We start from the raw sequence: 19,763 nt of genomic DNA, 5'->3' as shown, positions 1-19,763 counted from the left end.
GCATACCCTCAGCCTGCCTGTTATTTCTTCTTATTTATTCATTTTTTTACACGTGTCCAAAGGCAATATAGAGATCAAAATTATCCAGACTCCAGGATGAGACCACAGGTGAAAGCTTGGTCAGCTACTGCAAATTTGTCCCAGTATTTTCTCCTATTCCTGGAGTGGAAATCCACTATTGCTGCCAACACTCAGGTGCTGGAAGTCTCTCCTGGCTGGAATAAGCTGCAAGGAGGGCCTTACTCCAAATTTTCCTGAAGTTGCAAGATGCTCTCTCTCATGCTGTAAAACTACTTTATGGTTGCATCACTGCCCTGGCTGTAAATTACAAACCAGGCTGTTTTAGGGTTGCTAGATTTTAATCTTAGAATCTGGGACAGTCCCAGATAGATACATTATGCATGGATAGTACACCTGATGTATTGGACTTGCTGCACATGTGCGATGAATTTACATGAGCACAGTACTTAGCATGCAGACATTGGAGCTGCCAGGCGTCTGGAAAAGTGGGCAGTTACTACAGCAATGTGGGAAAGATGATTTCGTGTACGAGCATGCATGGGACATAAGGTTTCTGGGAATACTATAAATGTTCTCACCTGGTGTCATCCTTCCTTTCATTCCCCTCATCCCTTTATGGAATATAACTTTTTAAAAGCTGAGACCAAATTCCCTTTTAACTTGTGCTCTGACTGGTTGCATGGAAGCCTCCGTGGTTCCCTGAGGGGCCAGGAACCGTTCATCAGGTGGTCATGTCACTGCTGGTCTTGATTCGCTCCTTGAGCGGCAAGTGGAAAAATGTGGGCTTTGGAATAGTTTCAAGCAGGTTCTGGAGTCCTGTACTTTATGAAACTTTCAGATAGGGTATTTACAGGGAAGTGAACCAATTATGGTTGGAGAAAACAAAACAAAACAAAAACTTTAAAAGAAATTGATTGTACTAGTATTTTATTTTTTACAGTAATGCTCATGGCAATGACTCCTGTGACTGTAAGTATGTCCTTCGGGGAAGGGCCTAAGTTTCTGGCATTTCAAACAAGAACTTAGAGCACTGCACTTAGACTTTGTATTGCTTTCAATCTTTCTTAGGAACATAGAATCCCAATCTGGTTCATCTTTGCAGATCCTCGCCTCCTTAACAATAAGATGTGCTAATGCAAGTAGTTTCCAGGCTTCCTGTTCCTTTTCTGTTTTGTTTGTTTGTTTGGTCACTTTCTGATACTTAGTGCCACCTTTGAACACTTGTGAACAGACTGGCTAGCAGGCAGTTGGAGGAGAGGGGTCTGGCTGCTGTCTGCACTTGTAAAACCAAATGACTGATGAGTCAAAAGATATGAAAGTTGTTTCAAGATTCATCTCCTGTGTAATAACTCAAGAGACAGCCTCTACTTCACTCAGTTACTTGGAAGCTGTCAAAGAAAGCACTATCTTATTTTACAGTACTACTGAAGAAAGCCAACTTGTCACACAAAGACAATTTACGGCCCATTTATTTTCAGCATTCTCCTAATTCCTGTTATTTGAAGTAAAACCCATCTTCCTGACAGACCGGCTTCTTATTTCCCTTAATCCTGCAGCAAAGTGCTAATCCTTCATTTGTGACCTCATAGGCTGTTGCTACGGAGAATGCTGTGATATCACAGGGCCGGCACTGACTTCACTGCTCTTGGAAAGATACGTCTGCTCTCTGCAGGCCTCAGGGGAGATGCTAAGTACTTCTGGTGCTCAGCTAGCACTTCCTAAGGAGCGATACCTGGCGAACAGGTTTGCATAATATCTGCCCGCATAGGTGATGAATGATACAGTCAGAGGCTGCGTGTCGTGTCAGGGGAAAATGTGTGGTGGTTGTTTGGCAAGGTTGTTCCTGTCCTTGAAAGAAGTTATGTTACCAGAAGGAAAATGTCACTGGGAAGTTACACAAAGCTTTCTCATCCTCTGCCTCCAAAGATACCATGAGGAAATGACACTGAATGGCAGAATTATTTTGTCTAAAACCAAGAACTCCTTGTTTTGTATCCCTCTCTTCTTCATCTGAAGAATAAATATCATTTTGTCAAAACCAAAACTTTTCTTGGAAATAGTAATTGCCCTAAAACTTCCACTTAAAGAAGCTTCTCAGGTACAAGATAAACAACACAAATTAAACCTTTATGCCATAAAGTAGCCTGCTAGGCTCTTAATTATAAATTGAGGTATGAAGGAGACGCATAATTTTAGGCATTATGCCCGAGACTTTCAGATATTACCAAGCAACTCGCATGCATGGTTTCTATTCACATTCAAGTCTGAGCTTTTATGCCAGATTCCAGAAATGAGTGCCTAAAATTAGGCTCCTCAGTAACTGTCCTTATTTTCAGAAGTACTTAGAGTACAGCAGCACTCAATGGAGATAAAGGGAAGTGCAAATCTACATCAGTTTTGAAACTCAAGCTGTGACTATTAGAAACAACATATGGCAATAGGAACCAAACTTGGCGCTTTTAAGATCTCTGCCGTTCACCATAACAGGAAGTTTTTAGAGAAATAGAACTTGCAGCTTTAAATGTCAGTGGTTTTCTATTTTCAAAAGTGAAGTTATCAGAACTCAGGAAGAAATATTATTTTAAAAAAGAGTAATTCCTTTGTCTTAACATTTTCTTTTTGAATATGCTGGGGAAAATATGATTAAACAGCAGGAAGGCACATACTTGCCTCTATTAAAATTAGTATTCTATTTTTACTATTGATTATTCAGTTTTTCGTTTTTACTGTTTCATGTGTGGTATGAAAGTTCCTGCAGAGGAATTTAGCAGGATTATATGCGTACAACTGCCATCGTTGATGTAATATTTGGAAGCTGTATAAGCTAAATCAGGTTAAAAAAGCACCCTTATTCCAGAATAAATATGGATTTACATAGGTATGATTACATGGTGGTAGTTCTGGCAGTAAATCATTCTTAGACCAAAGCTTTGAGGTCAGTTTCCATTTTATCCCCATAATACGGAGGTTCCCCAGATTGTGTTCAGGGATGTACCAGACCAGATGCTGCATAACAAATGTGCAGGGTGACATCTCAATTCAATGTAGTACCACAAAATAAAACACCACAAATTAAAGACAAAAAAACCCTCCTCCTGCAGAGGCTTTGCGGACCACACATGGCACACAAGATGCTCTTTGGGAAGCCACACTTTTTCAAGTCTTTGCGGATTATTCCTTCTTTCTAGAAACTACATGTGCATGTGTGTTTTGAAGAGGTTCTCATAAAGCAGCAGTAAACTTCTGAAGACAGTGTTGGTGATGACACGCTTAACTGCTTTCGCATGCTCTGGTTCAGACTGCCCAAAGTGCTTGCTCCTCGCTGGAGCGATACTGCACATGTACCTTATTAGCATGCACACTACTAATTTGCTCTCTGCTTTCTTCATTGTCCCCCTAAAAACCCATCCTTCCACTAGCTTTGGTCCTGCATTATAAAGGCTTAGGAGCGACCCATTGGGGAGCAAGCTAAATGTTCCTTTTTAGTTATTCTGCCTGCTCCAAAGACTGGGGGAGCTCATTCAAAGTCATGGGAGGATGCAGGTGCCCTCAGCCAGCCGGGGATGCTCCCTCTGCTGGGTCACTGGCACTTGGGCTCAGGCTTTGGGCTGCATGCAAGAGGCATTTGTTCCCTCAGGCTTTTAATTGAGACTTGGAAGGGAGGCTTTCATTGAGTCCTTTGTGTGGCACAGGGTGAAGGTCAGCCTAGAAAACAAAACAAAGGCAAGCGCCCAGTGGATGCAGAGCACATGCAGATTGGCCTTCGTGAAACAACTGTCCTTTTGTTCACTTCTTTCCTCACCAAAACACGCAGCCGTTCCCACTTTGCTTACTCCAGCAATCCTCTAGGCCCTTGGATTTTCCCAGCCTTCGTACAGCTGGAAAGTTTATTTCTCACCATTTGGTTGTTATTCCTGCTTCCGTTTAGCCCTGCTAAGCATTTGGATTCTTTTAGCAAGTCCTCTTTCATCGTTAACGTCACATATGCTGCATTGCCTGCTTTAGGAGTCAAACAAAATTCATCTCTTTCCTCGCGTTTCCTTTTAACCTTTCTTGTGTTTTTCCTTACGTCTATTATTCCTTGTTTTGCCCTGCAATCTGCTGCTGATCATATTTCAGCCCTCATAGCCTAGGTTTTTCTTGAAGCAGCCTGTACATTAGCTCTTAACACTAATACTTGTAGGTACCAAACGGGCAGAAGAAACAGCGAAGGTTTCAAAAACCACTTGTAAGGCTGCTTGCGGCTGGCCCCATGCAGCAGCCTCCTGGGGGTGGCCAGGTGAGGAGAGGGTCACGCACCACCCCCTGCACATTTTACCCTTCTAAATGGGATTTGTGTGCCCGTGAGTTAACATACTGCCTGTGGTTGTAGCTCATTGAAAGGACATGGCTGTAACTGTAAGCCATTTTTCTGACAGTCCAGAGTAAGGAATGATGACATAAAGACAAGATAGGGAATGACTGTAGTTCTGTTGGTTTACTGTGCATTAAGAAAATGTTGTCTTGCTATGGCATAAAATATACGTACACAGAACTTGGATTTATGCATCTCACAGTTCTGATCTCAGAACTGTATGTGGGGTTTCCTCTCCATATCCCGTAGATATTCGCCAAATTTGTTGTTCAAGAAATAATCCCAGATCTTTTCTTTTGCTGGCCTTTTGATTTAGTTTAATGTAAATTGAGACCATCAGCAGCTCCTGTGGTCATCTCAGGAACCTAGTCTTCGTATCCTAACTTCGGGCTCTTCTATACTGGGTAAAAGGGCACAAGACACAACTGTTTTTATGTACTTTTGTCATTCAGAGAACTGGGTCATAGCAACACTGGGGGAGCACAGGGACTCTTCCAGGTTCTAGTGCTTAATAAATGCTTGGCGAAAGCCCAACACAAAAGTCTTGTCAAGGGCTTGTTTAGAATACAGAGGAGATAAAAGGGGAACTGCCAGTGCTCATCACAGGAAAGGATCCTGTGCAGCAAGGATCGATACCAAGTGGCTGCTTTTTAGTGGTGACATTGGAAATGTGAAGGTTGGGCTGGGTAGGGAAGTGGTAACCCTATCTGTCAGGTCACAGTTGGCCAGGTTCATTAACAGTGCTAAGGAGGACTTGAGGCTCAGCAACAGCTGAGTGAAACAGCTGAGCAATCCTGTGAAATAATGGCATCGATGATGTAGTAGTGCAAGGCAACGCAGTGAATGGGGAAAAAAAGCACGTCTTAGGTTCCTGCTGTTTTAGGACTGTGGTCTGCATGCCACTGGGGTCAGAGTGGTGAATGTGGGGGATGAGCGGGTGGTGGTAATTAAAAATGTAAGCGCAAGGCTGTGTAAATCAGGCAGTACGTAAGAAGTCATCGCACAAGAGACGTACGTCTACGAAATTGATAATTTTGTCGGGTTTGAGTACCTTGTTCAGGTTTGTATCTCACAGCCAGTGAGACTTTCAGATTCCTGAAATTTTGCTTAAAAAAGAAAAGTGCAAGAGGCAGGAAGGTGCTACTGCTGTAATAGAATGCCTGTTGAAGGTTTTGGTTTATGGCTTCCTGTAATAAAGTGAGTACTCAATAAAATTAAGCAAAAACCATGTGAAATGGACAGGAGGAAATGCGTTTAATTTAGTTAATTGTTTAACTGTGGGAACCCCTGGTTCCAGGTACCGTCATTTATTTGGGCAGGTAGTTTTGGATTGCTGCATTTGCTGATAGCTATATTGCTTGGAAGAAAAAATGAAAATCTGCTGGGCCTTGAGGGTCTCAAAGAACAAGTTGTTTCTGTCTGGAGCAAGGGCATTTCCTGTTAAGATGCAGCATACAACATCGGCCACGCGTGCTGTGGTTTTCTAATGCTTCCTCTAAGACACTTGACCAGCACGAGAGGACCAGGTGAGTCGCTGCCCTGTTGTTCCATGGCATTTCCCATGCTCCCATCCCACAGCTGATCACAGGGGAGACCAAAGGACAGGATTTTGAAGTGTGTCGAGACACTGTGGGAAATAGGGGCCACTGCATCTGCCCCACTCAGATTGTTAGGGGCAGAATCTTGTAGTATGGCTACTTTTTGTAAAAGATGTAGGGTGTTTCAGTTTCCTAAGCATTAAAGTATATCTTCTTGAATGGACTCCAGACATAATAAAACCTTTGCTTTCCACCACAGGGAAAAAAAATGACCCAGTAAACTCTCAACTGCTAAGTCTTCGGAGTGTCTAACCTTTTCTTTTTAAAACCACTTTGGCACTGTTTTAATTGATTCCATGCCTGGCCTTTTCATCAGGTTTCTTCCAGCCAGGAAAAACCGTGCTGTTAAAGGCTGCTGCAGTACCATGGGACTTGCGTTCAGTGTTGCAGATTCTTATTTTAACCTGAAGTTATCTGCCAGTCATCGCTATCTGTTTGAAAAGCTGTAACCACTGCAGTATCGTCTTTGGGAGGAAAATCCTTCCATGGTTACAGCAATCAATAGAAATGAGAGAAGGTGTGCTGTGTCGTTGGCTCGTATTGCTAATCAGCCCTCCACCTCGCAGGAATTTTAGCTGCTGACTCTCTCGCTGTGTGTTTGCTGCAGCATCCCCAGCCACGCTGAAAATGTGTTCTGGCTACGCTGAGGATGGCAGTGGAGAATGCGTGGCTACAGCAGGCTGCTTGTGTTCAACAGCCATGTTCTGTGCCTTCAGGAGTGCTTGCAAAGGAATGTTTTCCTTTATAATATTTCCACCCTAAAACAAAGCATCTATGTTTATCGCTTTGGTGTTTTTTTCTCCTTTTCTTTCTCATGTGCTCATCTTTTCTTGCCAAGTCTCCTCTAGTGTCAGATTTTTTTAATGCTTCTGTCTTTCCTTGCATTTACTGTTTACTGCCAGAAAATATGCAGGCTTTTTTTCCAGTGACATTGTAGCTTTTTTTTTTTTTTTTTTTTAGTGACATTGTAGCTTTAGTATCAATCGTTTAAATCAACAGTAAAGTTTTCTATGCAAAAAATATTTTAAAACATACTAAAAAAAAATCTCCTCCCTTGTCATAGTCCTGGCTACAAAATCTGTTAGTGAATTCTTCATGTGATTTAAAATGTCACATAGTTTCCAGTGAGCTGTAATTTTCTAAAAAGACAATTGTTTCAGCCACTGGTCTTTTTTGGGGGGGAGTTCTGTGGGTTGTTTTGTTTTTCCTCCTAAAACTGGTGGGCTCATTGAGATGCTGTCTTAGCAAGCGTTGCACTGGGTTGTGGTTTTGTCCTGCATTAGGTAACTTGTAAAGTATCATTTGCTTTTCAGTTTATTTTTTTGTGACTCTTTGGTGTGCGATAAGGTGGAAATGCGTAATTAGAAGACTTGGATAGTCGGAGATCCAAAGAGTGAGCTGATAAAAGTGTCTGGGCAAGATCATGGTCTGGGAGTCAAACCCAGGAACGCGTGCTTTAAACTCCTCATAAAAAAAAGATACCTGCAACTGATAATTCAGGCGTGGCGTAACAATGAACTACCAAGGTAATATGTCTGTGAAAAAAAGCAAGTTTTGTTCTTACTATGTATGCGGCAGGGTATTTCCAGTGAAAGTATGGAAATCTGAATTTCCTTCTACCTGACAGAGGTGAGAGGTTAGCTGGATTGCCAGAATATGATGCAGAATTTTGGTTGTTGCTTTTTAAGGAATAGTTGTGTAAGTTAGAAAGCTTAATGAAACAGGATGGGCAGGTATCTGAGACCCCTACAAGGACGTGCTTTTAAAGCCAGCGGGACGAGATCTGAAGGAGCAAGGTGTGTTCTCTGCAAATGTACTGGGGTGCCAGCAGCTGGAGGGGGTATGAAGGAGTAGTTAAACTCACAGACAACAGGAGCACAAAACCAGATGGGCATTCCTTGTTGGGATATTGCTCAATTTAATATCCTGATCAAGTTGCCTCTTGTGTTTTCGTAAGTGGTTTCTTAAACAACCAGGAGATTTGTTCAGGTAAGCGAAGTGGAACTTTTTAGCATGCTGCCAGTAAGTCGTTACTAGCAGAGCACTGACAACTTGAAATTTTCAGGATGTAGAGATTTCCTTAGGAAGTACAAGCACGAGTTTGTGTCTTTCTGATGTTCTTTAGTCTGGTTTCTTCTGCGGTCACAGAAGCAGTGGGTTGTGTTCGCAGCCTGGTGTTTGGGTGCCTCAGGGGATCCGAGGCCAGGCTGGATGGGGCCTGGGCCTGCCTGACCTGGTCGGTGGCACAGCCCGTGGCAGGGGGCTGTACTGAGATGAGCTTTAAGTCCCTTCCAGCCAGAGCCTTTCTATGATTCTGTGAGCTGATGGCAGTGCTGGTTTGCCCATCAACTTCAGCCCTTCAGACATTCCCGTTCACATTTTCCTGCTGCCGGTCTTTCCATTCCCATTTGCTCTCTGCCATTCCTATGGTGTCAGGCACTTGTTGCTGGTCACAGTGCCGATCAGAGGGCTGCGTGGTACTGCTCTGAGCTGCTGAATCTGATTAAAGCCATACCTAGGTGCCTGTGCACACGAGGTCCATGTGCAGGCCTTTGCTGTCTCTCAGGCTTCACATGCTAGAGGAATCCTCTGACTCAGAGAGCTCACAGATATATTTGTTCAGAGCAATCAGGCTGTCCTGAGTCAGACTCAAGTACTAGAAATAATTGTTACAAAGGACAGGCATTCAGATCCTGGTTTTACATTTCTCTTCCTTCTGCCTTTATTGTAACTTTGGTGATAAAAGTGTGAGTGCTCCTGCAAGGATCTGTGCAGGTGTGTGGAAACGCTGCCGCACGCACCAGCCCAGCTATTCCCCGGTGCGTGAACGTTGTCTGGTGCAAAGGAAAAGCAGGCTGGAGCTCTTGTTTTTTCTTGCAGTAGGTGTGTGTTGTAATTCGCTTTTAAGCCCACAGAAATTTTTCTTCTTGGAATGAGTTTCGTTGCTGTAAAGTAGGTGTGGGCTTAGCAGACAAACAACCCAAGTTTCCACAGGATGATCCTGGGGGACCCAAACATTGCAGATGCCAAGTTGGATTCATTAGAGGCTTTGTGGCTGATCCTGCAGCCCTAGGGAAGGCAAAACTCCTGTAAAGTTGAAGGAAGATTTCCTGGAATGAGGCCTTTTTAGGGAACATGGGAGTTGAAGAGTGTGTGCATAGCACAAAGCCCAGCTTTCAGTGTTGAGATCCTGGCTACTGTGTAACTACAGGTGCAGCAGAGCACCCTGCATACCTTACACTTGTAAATCAGCTTGGTTACGATATGGCTTCGCTGCATAATAGTTGGCACAGACCTGTGAACAAAAGCGATCTGTTAGCTGCCTAACCCAGCTCTTTGCTGTCCTCTTGGAGCACTTGTAGAGACCTATTCTAGGCTGGGGTCGCCTCTTTCACTGCGAGGGGGGGTCATTGTAAGGCTAGGTCTCACAGCAAAGTGGGATGGTGACCTTTGTATTTAACAGTCCTAAACCCCTGCTGTGCTCACTGCTGGGGGTGACTGCCTGTTCCAACACAGCACAGGTGAGTCCTGAAGTGCTGCGTTGCAGGCATTTAAGGATTAGGTGCCTACCAAATTGCTTTGGAGTGCTTAGCATACAGGAGCCTTTAAAGAAGAGCCCCATGGCAGCACTCCTTTTTTGTTTGCCCCTCTGTTTCTGCCTATCAGACTTCTCATTTTGACAGATGACAACTAAAAATAGCTTTTTGCAGTAAAGACAATTTTAAATGTTTCTCTCTCTTAAAACACCAAAACAACTGAAAACGTTTCTCCAGAGCCGCAGCGTCTGTCCCTCGTCGTACGCTGTTGCTACCCCTTAGCCTGTGTTTTTCCGAGGCTCCGGCTTAGCGTATCCTCACGAAGAGGAGGAAGATCTAGCGTCAGGAGCGAGATCGTGACACAGTGACCTCGTTCTGAGCATTACCTCCTTTGTCAGGAGCGGCAGGAGCTGAAGCAGCTCCGCTGGCTCTCGGCACTTGGAGCAGTTTGACATTTTCTGCCTGGCATGGTTTCAGGGCTCACTTTGTTGTGAGCCCAACCGGTGAATAGGATGATGAAGAATGAGCTTGCAAGAACTTGCCCACTGCTTTTAATTTTTTGATAAACAGTTGCAGCAGCATAACTTTGATCCCGAGTACAGTAGAGCTGTCTGTTACGTGCAGGTCTGCAGCATGCTTCGGGACTGACAAAGGAGAGTAAGTCTTTTCTTTTAATCGATAGAATAAAAATTGGTGTCATGCTTAAATGGCAAATAATTCAAGGAAACATTGCTCTTTGTAAGTCTGTGTGTGTGTACACGTATGTCTGTGCATTCGTGTTTTTGTGTGTGGTGCGGTTGTGTGTTAAATCAGGAAGATATGTTAGGGGTGAATTTCTTGCCTTGACTAGAGGGTTAAAGCTTTAACTTGTCTTTGCTAATGCATGTAAATAGCTTTCTTGTCCACTTAATGAGGAGGCTGGCTTGTTATCCTGTACAATGCAGCTGGGCACAGTTCCAGAAGCAGAGGCACTTCGTTTCAAAGACAAAGAAGCCAGCGCAGACGTAGGGAGAAACCTGGAACGTTGCGCCGTGGTGGATTTTTTCAGAGCGATGACTCATTTCAGTTCACAAAGGATTCTGGGCAGGGTAGTGAGAAGTCAGGTTGGCTGATCCATTCCTATGACTTCACTTTGCAGAGAGCCAGGCAGAAGAGGAGTGACACTGCAGAATCCTGAGGCACTGCAGTGGAGAGGTGCTTTGCTAAGACTGTGAGTGCCTTCCAAACAGGGGGTGGTGTCAGAGCGTGATTCCAGCCTTTCCGTGGAAATGGGGCAAAAGGAGAGAGATGTTTTCAAAACACCGTGTGGGAGTTGTATTTGTAGAACCCTTTAGATTCTCTGCCTCCACCTCCTCTGTTGTTTCTTAACCGTTTGTTTCTTGTGCGGTATGTGAGAATTAAGTGTGAAATAGCATTGCTTTCCGAAGAACTGCTTAGATACTGCATTATCTTTTATTTTCTGGAAGCCTCTACTTCCTGCTTTAAGAGGTGGGTGTTCAGCATATTGCTGCCTAAAAACATGCTTTGTTTTTCTTCTTTCAGGTCCTGTGGCACTGATCTCTGCTGTAGTCAGCTTCCACAGTGATATAAAGCCCCAGTATGCACAGTGTTGTTACATCACAGCTATTCTGGATGCTGTACTGGAGCATGGAACCAGACCATAGGGGTTCAGGTAAGTCCCCCTTTTTTAACATATTGTGTGCCAGGAATATGGACATGGACATTTATTAAGAGATGCATTTGAAAAATACTGAATAAACACATTCTAAAGCACACAATATATTAAAAAAAAAAAAAAAGGCAACACCACAAAAATCCTGCCTTCTTTTGTCCCAGGATAAGCAAGCAACACCACAAAAATCTCCTCAACTGAATCCTCTCTGGGAAAGTTCCGTGCTCCAGCAGAAACTTTTTGTGATTACAGTCATAACACGTGCTGGGATATCACTTTGGATCAGGAGGCAGCTGGCCACAGGACATGAACCGAGAAAAGGAAATCTGTATCACAGAAAATACACAGGATGAATGCATGTAAGACAAGTCTGGTGACTGGGGGTGTTTTAGCACCTGTTTCCAAACATACTAGCACTTGGTGAACCTGGAGATTGTGCTTTTAGCTGGGTCTGACCAAGTGAAAAGATAAATTTACGTGATTGAAGTAAAGTTAATAACTGGCAAAAGAGAAGAACTTTGTTCAGAGGTAAGCGTTTACCATGTGGTTTGTCACTGTTAAGGTTGCTGTGCTTTCTTCAGGCTGGTTACAATTGGAGTGGTCACCCTGCCAGGTTGCATTGTTGAAGTGTTCATAACTGTATCTGCAGGGGAAGGTATGTTTTGGTGTGCATGTGTTCTGGAGTTGCAGAAGGATCTTCCTGGTGAGAGAATGTGTGTTAGTGCACTTGTGAAGCCTTTGTTTAAGCTTCTCTTAAACGTGAATAAATGTCTGGATCTTTAACTTATTTTTGTCTTGAAAATGAATGCTCTGATTTGTGTAACCATCTAGTAAACACAACTTGCAGGTTTTCTCATAAAATACTCCAGGAATTGTGTTTTAAAATGAGGATTTAGCTATGGCTGAGTACAGTGCAAGCAATATGCTTTCTGATTTTTTTTATCTCAGATTTGCTTAGTAAAATGTGTTCTTTCCTCTGTTATGCTAGTGTGGATCTAAGGTGTTTCAGAGTAATCTGCGTAATACAGAAATCTGCATATTCTTCCTGTTCCCTCCTGTGGTTTAATCAGATGAAAGCATTGTCTAGCTTAAAATGGCAATTATATGTCATTGTTGTGAGTTCCCATATGAAAGGTTTTGTTTGCCACACGTATGCAAGTACCCTGTGATTAGAGTGATTCAGTCATGTCGGGGGTTTGGGCGAAAAGGGGGCAAAGTGCAATCCAGGCCAGACTTCTTTGGCATCTGTCCCTTCTGTAAGTCAACCTAAATATGTGCTTGTCTTTTTCTAGAAGAGTTTTTTAATTAAAATATTCTTGAAAAAAAGGTGAAGATATTCTAGGCTGAAGAGCCCTCTTCCTGTCCGTTACCACCAGTTTTGTTTTTGTCGCTTATCTTTTGTTTGAAGAGCCGCCTTCTGTACTTCTTCCTGGAGTGACACTGTGGTTGATTGTTGACCAAAACAGGTTGTTGCCAAGAAAATTTACGTAGGGGATTTTTGTTGAAACTATCAAAAGGCACCACGAAGTCACTCTACTTGTTTAATGCCTTCTGATTAACTACATAGCTCTGTAAGCAGCAAAAGTAGTAACTCGATATGTGTTTATTGACCAAGTTCTTCCCTGTTTAGTGGGACGTGGCCGTGCCCGAAGCTCTGTGCAGTTGGAGCATGCCTCGCAAATCTCATTGTTGCAGAGTCTCTACTGTCTAGTGAGTCTTGACCTCTCTGGCACATGCCCGTCCTCAAACTGTGACTGTGCAAGCTTTGTTTCCTGTGGAAACCAGGCTAAAAATCATGTTCAAAGCTTGTTTTGATCCACAGGAGGCAAAAGGTTGCAAAGGTGTTGAGAGTCAGGATGGAGAAGAGAAGCTGGGCTTTGGCTTCCTGTATTTCACAGGATGCAGAGCGTAGTTAGAGGGTCTCTTCCCCATTTCAAGGAAACAGTGTGTATAAATTCTAATAAAGTGTGGCTTTGCATTGTAATTTCCTTAATTTTCCTTCTGAATGGCTGTACCGAATTGGTTCCATTTATAAGTCAAGAGGTGATTTTTCAAACAGTCCTCATGCAAACTTCATGAGACAGGGAGTTTGACTTCCAGGTCACTTCTTTCCAGCAGCAGAATCACTTATAAAAATTGTGTCATCAGTATGTAGTTGGCAGTTTAATTACTGATACATGGTGTGGAATACAGTCTGCTCAATTTTCTCCCAAGATGGTGGCACCCAGACTTTCAGAGGACAGAGAGAGTAGATAAACCGGCACTGGAAAGGGTCTGGCCGGTGTGGGTTCAGGATGGGTGAATTTTCACCCCCAGCTCTGTTGCAGGCTGTCATTTTCTCATCTGTATGTTAAAGATAGTTATGGTTACCCAGGTTTTCAGAATGTTTTGAAATCCACTGAAGAAATGTGCTATGTAAGAGCTAAGTGTTTATTTTATTTGCTGTGTAATCTTTTGTTCTCAGTAACAGTAATTATTTTTTTCCCACAGGGTAGCGCTAAAAATCCCCAAGGCATAGAGGACAGATCCCATTCATTGTTTGCGAGACACTTGGATGTTTTTGAAAATTAAGTACCACTTAAAAAGTGTAGAAAAGCTTTTTAAAATTTTTCTTTAAAGAGAAGTTTGCAAAGACACTGCAGAAACAGAGCTGAAACTATATATATACATATACAGTATTTAAACAAAACAGGCAGTCAGCTGGTGAAAACTGCTTTCTGAGCTCCAGTTTTCATTTAATTGGGAACATAAACATATGAAAGTCAAGGATAGTAATTTGATTTCAAAAGAAAGCTGCTTGAGACAAGCATCAGTCAGAGCTAACAGGAGCCATATGCTGGATGTTTTATGTAAGTGATGTGGTCTTCCAAAAAAGAAGAAAAAGTAGGAAAGGCATATTTGATTTTTTTTTGAACAGATCTCTCCTAAAGAATTGCAGTAAACCTTCTGTTCATGAGGCTAAACGTGCAGTATTTATGCACATAATTGATGTTAATATATTATATTAAATCGTAAACACAAGATATTTTCTGTTGCTGTGCATCAAAGAAGTTTGTTCACTTAACTATAACCACAGAGTGCTTGTAATTTCCCAGAGCCGCAGGATATTTAAGATAAAACTTGGCAAATTAGAGCCTCCCTGAGTAAGGGGGTTTTGGCTTTCGACCACTAGGTCTACTGAAAGCTTTACAGATGTGTGCTAGCCTTTTTAAACCAAGAGGCACTAATTACCTCCAGCAGACCGTTACTGACGACAGGCTAGGGAGGTGATTCTGACACAAAGAAGGTGAAATGAGAGTTGCCTTGTCATAAAGTTAAAAAATATTCCATGGAAGAGTGCAAGCCTTGGCTGGTGGTAGTCCCGTACACAACAGAAAAGAAGGCTCCCTCATAAATAAATACTTATTGACCATTTCCATGGCATTCAAAGATGTTTAAGTTACATATTTATGTATAATTGTAGCGTTAATTATAATGTTTATAAAGCTCCCAGATATTTGCAAGCAGGATGTATCCCTGGCATCCTAGCATGCTTTGCTAGAGATTGTGTTAGCGTTGAGGAACCGATACCGAGTGGATGTTTGATACTGATGAGTTATGTGAAGTATAAATAGTTCATGCTGCAGTGGAAACTCTTGGCTTGTTCTTGTTGACCACAGGGACCCCACTGGCAGGGATCAGATGTATGGGCTGAAGGTTTTCTGCACACTGACCTAGAAAAGCCATTCCATGCTGGGGGCCTGTTTCGGAATGGGGAGTTGTGCAAAGCCCACGGTTACTAAAAACCAGTGAAACTTTGCTATTTCTTAACTCGTGTTTAGCCAGTTTTAAGTTAACAAGCGTCATCAGGGGGTGATCCCAAAACTGTTCCCTGCAGGCTCCTTGTAGTCAGGGGAGAGGGATGGGTGCTCCCAGGGTGAGCAGCGTAAATGGTGGGATTTCTGTCTTGGTGTCCCTCGAGGGACAGCTGAGAGGCTGCGGAGCAAAACTTGCTAGGCTTCGTGTGTCAGGTTCCTGGACTCCCTTTCCGACTTCAGAGGGCTGATCGTGGTACTGAGGTCCATTCATTACATCCTAAATACTGGGTAGCTGTGAGTGGATTGTTCTGGGCACGAGGGGAAGAAAGAGAGCTCCCTCCTGCTCTCCTCACCTGGTGCCCGTGCAGGCAGCGGTGAACGCGTGGCTGGGGGTAGGCATGGGGATGCTCTTCCCACAGGGCTTCAATTTAAGGACTCACCAGCTCTTTGGTGATGCAGGTAAAGCAATTCAGGAAGTTACTGCCATTCACCTGGATGCCCTGAAAGCTACCCAGGGAGCAGTGCTAGCCCACTGCAGTGCCTGGCGAAGCTAATCAGGTTAAACCGCAGCTGAAGGTGATGCATGCCCATCTGCTTGACATTGCACTCAGCTGAAACTTAGTGGTGCTCGCAAGGACACCCATGGCACAGATAATCTCCATGTGAGGGGCAGTAATTTCTTAAATTGCTTAGCTAAATGTGCATAATTCCCATCATCATTCCGGTGCTTTCTAAACATGAAATTTAGTCATTAAAGAAAACGCTCCCCTAGACAAAGTGCAGGTGGTGACTTGTGGGTCTTGCTGATAGCAAAGATTCATTTATGAAAACATTCAATCTGATGGCAGGTAAAATTATTAATAAACAGTAGTTAATATCTGTGATGTTCTTTATCCATTCTCAAATGACGAGGGAACAAATGGTGTTTGCTCCTGAGCCATGTGAAATTGCATCTTACCACATTTCTCTGTAAGCTGTCTTCTTTGTCATTGTTTGTATGTAAAGTACATGTGGCAGGAACTTTTCAGGAACGTATAAACAAAAATTGTCCAGAAAAGTTTATATTTTAAGGCAATTCTGCAGTCATATAAGAACGAGGAGGATCTTGCGGTGAAGCTGGAGGAAAGCTGCTGTGGTGGGATGGAGGCAATGATCTGGTCAGGCCTGATTAAGCAGAAGCAGTCAGGAGGCAGCGTAGCACCGATGTGTATTTTAAATCAGCATTGTGTCATGGGTAATGTGTATCACTGTTGTACAACAGATTGTACAGCTGGTATATTGAAAAATATTGCTCATATGTCTCACTGAAACAGTTATGCAATTTGCTACTCCCACCAATTCTTTTTTTTTTTTTTCAAAGTGTTGAGCATAACACAAGACTAAATGCATTTAGGTAATCAGTTTTAGAGACTGCTGTTCCTGTTTAGTAGACATAATAGGAATATAGGATTAATAGAGCAAATATCAGGGGAGAGAAGTTTGAATTTAGATTAATATCCAGTGATTTGATTCCCGATTTTGATCACAAAGCAATGCTCTGAGAATGCTCTGAGGCAGCAGAAACAGTGTGATTTTCCTGAGATTTCAAAGCAATTTAGGTAAAATGTAATCCCTGGCTATTAAATGACCTGTGGCCAGAAAAAGATTTGTAGTCTGGCACCCTTTGTTCTGCCTGTTACTCTTATTGTTTATTTTCCACCAGCAAGGAAATCTCCTAGTTGCTTTCTCCCCTGTGTTTGAGATCATCAGGGAGCTGTTATCTTTTCAAGAGGAGGTATAGAGCAGCATATAAAATCAATTCTCTATATATAAAGTATGTAAAAATGCACATGGATAAGTGTATTTGTGCAGTCATGCTAGTATTACCAAATTGTCATTTCTCCAGTAACTTTCATTTTGAAGGTCTTTTCAGTGATCCTTTAAGTACATGTTAGTGAATTATTTTTAAAGATGACATGAGAAAAAAGGTATTTGGGTGAAGTTACAACAAAGTTTATTTACACACCATCATGGAACCATTAAAACTCCTCTTCTAAAAGTACACCACTAGCTTCTGAAAGGGGAGTAAGAGCTTTATATCCCGAAAAATGCATAAAGCTATTTTGCTTATGCAGTTACCTGGTAGCATGTTCAAACAAGGTTTTCAAACCATCAATGCTGATTTGTCAGCATTTTTCTGAATCTCTCTATTGCATCCTTTGGGAAGCTGTGTCCACATTGTATATATCCCATTTTCAAAAGTTCACTATGTCTGAGCTTTGAAATTAGCTTGCTGGTTGAAACGAGCTGGATGGTTCTTATTCTGCACAGCGCAGAGCCTGCAGAGCTGTATGGCATCATCTCCAGTCGTCTCTCTTCATCGCCGTTCTGTGAGCAGCACTTTCAAATGAAATGCTTCACTGCACATCTGTTGTCTTTTTGCAGGTGATGTATCACCAATCAGCATGTCTCCCATCAGTCAGTCACAGTTTATTCCACTTGGGGAAATCCTTTGCCTGGCCATCTCAGCAATGAACTCTGCCCGAAAACAAGTCACACAAGAAGCACTAATGGAGCACCTAACAACCTGCTTCCCAGGTAACTGTACATTAATAAATCATTGGTCAGATGAGCTCATGTCTGTAAAAGGGCAATTAAAGGATTCACTACCCGAAAGATGCTTGTATTTTTAGCTTGCTTGTAAGAAGATGGAGTTTTCAGCATTTAGTAGTCTGTTTATCTTAATATTTCCCTCCCATCCAGGAGATGATGCTACCCAAAAGTAAAAGGAGGCCTTTGTGTTCTAATCTTAAAACCTTTTCTATTCTTTATTTTCATACATCCAGAACGTGAAGTTCTCTGTGACAGGGCCGTTCACGTGTGATGCATTCTGCAGGGTCAATTCCTGACTTTTTGTAACTGTTAAAACAGTCTTGAGGTACTAAACAACAAACTGGATTGGATAGTTTCTTTTTTTATTATTTTTATTTTTAAACCAATATCAGAATAACCTTGTTTGTTTCTTTTCTCACAAAATATGTTCTTTATTATCATACTCAGGAGAGTTTAGTACTTCTTAGTACTTACAGAGAACAAAGCATGTGCTGGAGCCAGAGGAGACTTATTCTGCCTTGATGCTTTCAAGCTGGTTTTAAGCTAACTCGTCAGAGCTTTGACTTCATTAACCTGTTTCAGGTGTCATCATTGACTAACATAGGGCTAACCTCACAGAGGTCTCTGTGTAGAGCATTCTCTTAAATAACAGATTTCCCACCTGTGACAGACTCTTAAATTGGGGGTGAGGGGGAGGGGGCTTGATACAAGCAGTTGAGTCCAGTGATGATGATCTATCAGCAGGGGATTGCTAAAATTAAACTGAAAGGAGGCTGCCAGCCTGGTGTCCAGGGCCTTTCAGAGTCATCTTGGTTGCAGTTCTGGCTCTTGCTTATGCACTGCACTAGCTTGAAAATCTTTAAATGTATTTTTTTACTTGATAACGTTGTCCATGACAAAAAAGTTTGGGAACCAAAAATTTGCTTGCTGTGTTCTCTTCAGGAGAACTTCTTGCAAGCTTTTGCTAATATTTATCAAACAGTAAAATGAAAATGTCTTGCATTAAAGATACTGCAACATCAACAAAAGTAAACTGTATTAAGAATGTATGCATGAATATGCCACTTCTGTACTCGCAGCCTGTTTCAGAAGTTGGTGAATCAATCAAAATGTGTCTTGAAGAGACATCCAAAAGTGTGCTGTAAAGGCCTGGGCAGAGGTTTACTGCTCAAGAGAGCCCAGTATTTTCACTTGTGCTTTGTATGATCCTGGATGAGATGTTTTACCATTCTGTGCCTCAGTTTACAATTCTCTAAACTAGCTAAGATACCTTTTTATTGTACTTCTTTTACAGCTGTAAAAGCAGTTCATTAAAAATTCTTCAGTAAGAAAATTACTGACGCATCTGCTTCACCTGGGCAGCCACGATGTGTTGTCTTGAATTTTTCTGCTTTAAGTTACAGAGCAAGAGTTACTTAAAGCCTTGAATATTATGTAGGCTTTTACTATGACTGGCACTAGGTTCTTGAATTCTAAAACGTAATTCCGGATCTGGAGCCATGCCTGAAGTAAACAATTCTGTCTGATGTTTGACATTCACACTTTGGAAAAACTTACTGCAAATATATTTTGTAAATACTGACTTTCTGACCCAGTTTGTGGTTTTGCTTGTGAGGGTTTATATCAGTATGCTTTGCAGGTTTTGAAAATAATGGTGAAAGTTGTAAGGGATAGCATACAGAGAAGGTAAAGTTCACAATTTTAATCCTAGTTTAATTTATTTTGATGATTTTTTCCCAGTCACGTTTTCTATATAGCCATGTGTGAGACAGGTTCCGTAGACTGCAAATATTTTTTCCAATGATTCTGTCAATGCATTTAATACAAACATGATTTATTGGTGGCATCCCCTGGGTTTCCTGGGAGCATGGTTATCAGGTGCCTATCAGGTCTAGCTATTCTTGCAGGACAGAACCATACATCAAAAATAATTCAACAGGCTGGATTATTTTGTAGGCTCTGCTCACAAGAAGCCCGAGGCAAGTTAGCACGCAGTCTCTTGCTGCCTCTTTTTTCCACTAGCCATGAGCCTGTGCATTTCTCAAGTCGGGGATTGAAAGAGGAGAGCCTTGTTTTTTTCTCCTACCCAAAACATAAATAAAATTACATTTAAACAATTCACCCTTTGTTGTTCAATTTTTTCCCCTCTCTAGAGGAACGCCTTTCTCTCTCACCCGTAGCACGTGTAACAGA

At 42.3% G+C, this 19,763-nt stretch overlaps 1 protein-coding gene across 11 annotated transcripts in view; it reads left to right on the top strand.

Moving 5' to 3' along the window:
* Nucleotides 1-19,763, top strand: part of STOX2 (storkhead box 2) — a 132,097-nt gene that overhangs the window by 97,927 nt on the left and 14,407 nt on the right. For 7 of the 11 annotated variants that reach the window (XM_072037244.1, XM_027456295.3, XM_072037248.1 and 4 more), the window contains exon 2: nt 17,403-17,555. In XM_072037244.1, the coding sequence (XP_071893345.1) occupies nt 17,403-17,555 (153 nt within the window). Of the gene's footprint in view, nt 1-1,613; nt 1,765-10,532; nt 10,720-11,051; nt 11,182-11,345; nt 11,541-17,402; nt 17,556-19,763 lie in introns of those variants that run through there. The other 4 variants (XM_013109319.5, XM_072037247.1, XM_005030503.6 and 1 more) reach the window with 4 other exon arrangements.

The sequence above is a fragment of the Anas platyrhynchos genome, chromosome 4 (genome assembly GCF_047663525.1).
Source record: "Anas platyrhynchos isolate ZD024472 breed Pekin duck chromosome 4, IASCAAS_PekinDuck_T2T, whole genome shotgun sequence".
Taxonomy (NCBI): domain Eukaryota; kingdom Metazoa; phylum Chordata; class Aves; order Anseriformes; family Anatidae; genus Anas; species Anas platyrhynchos.
The sequence above is the reverse complement of the archived record's forward strand: the minus strand, read 5'-3'. Positions and strand labels throughout refer to the sequence as shown.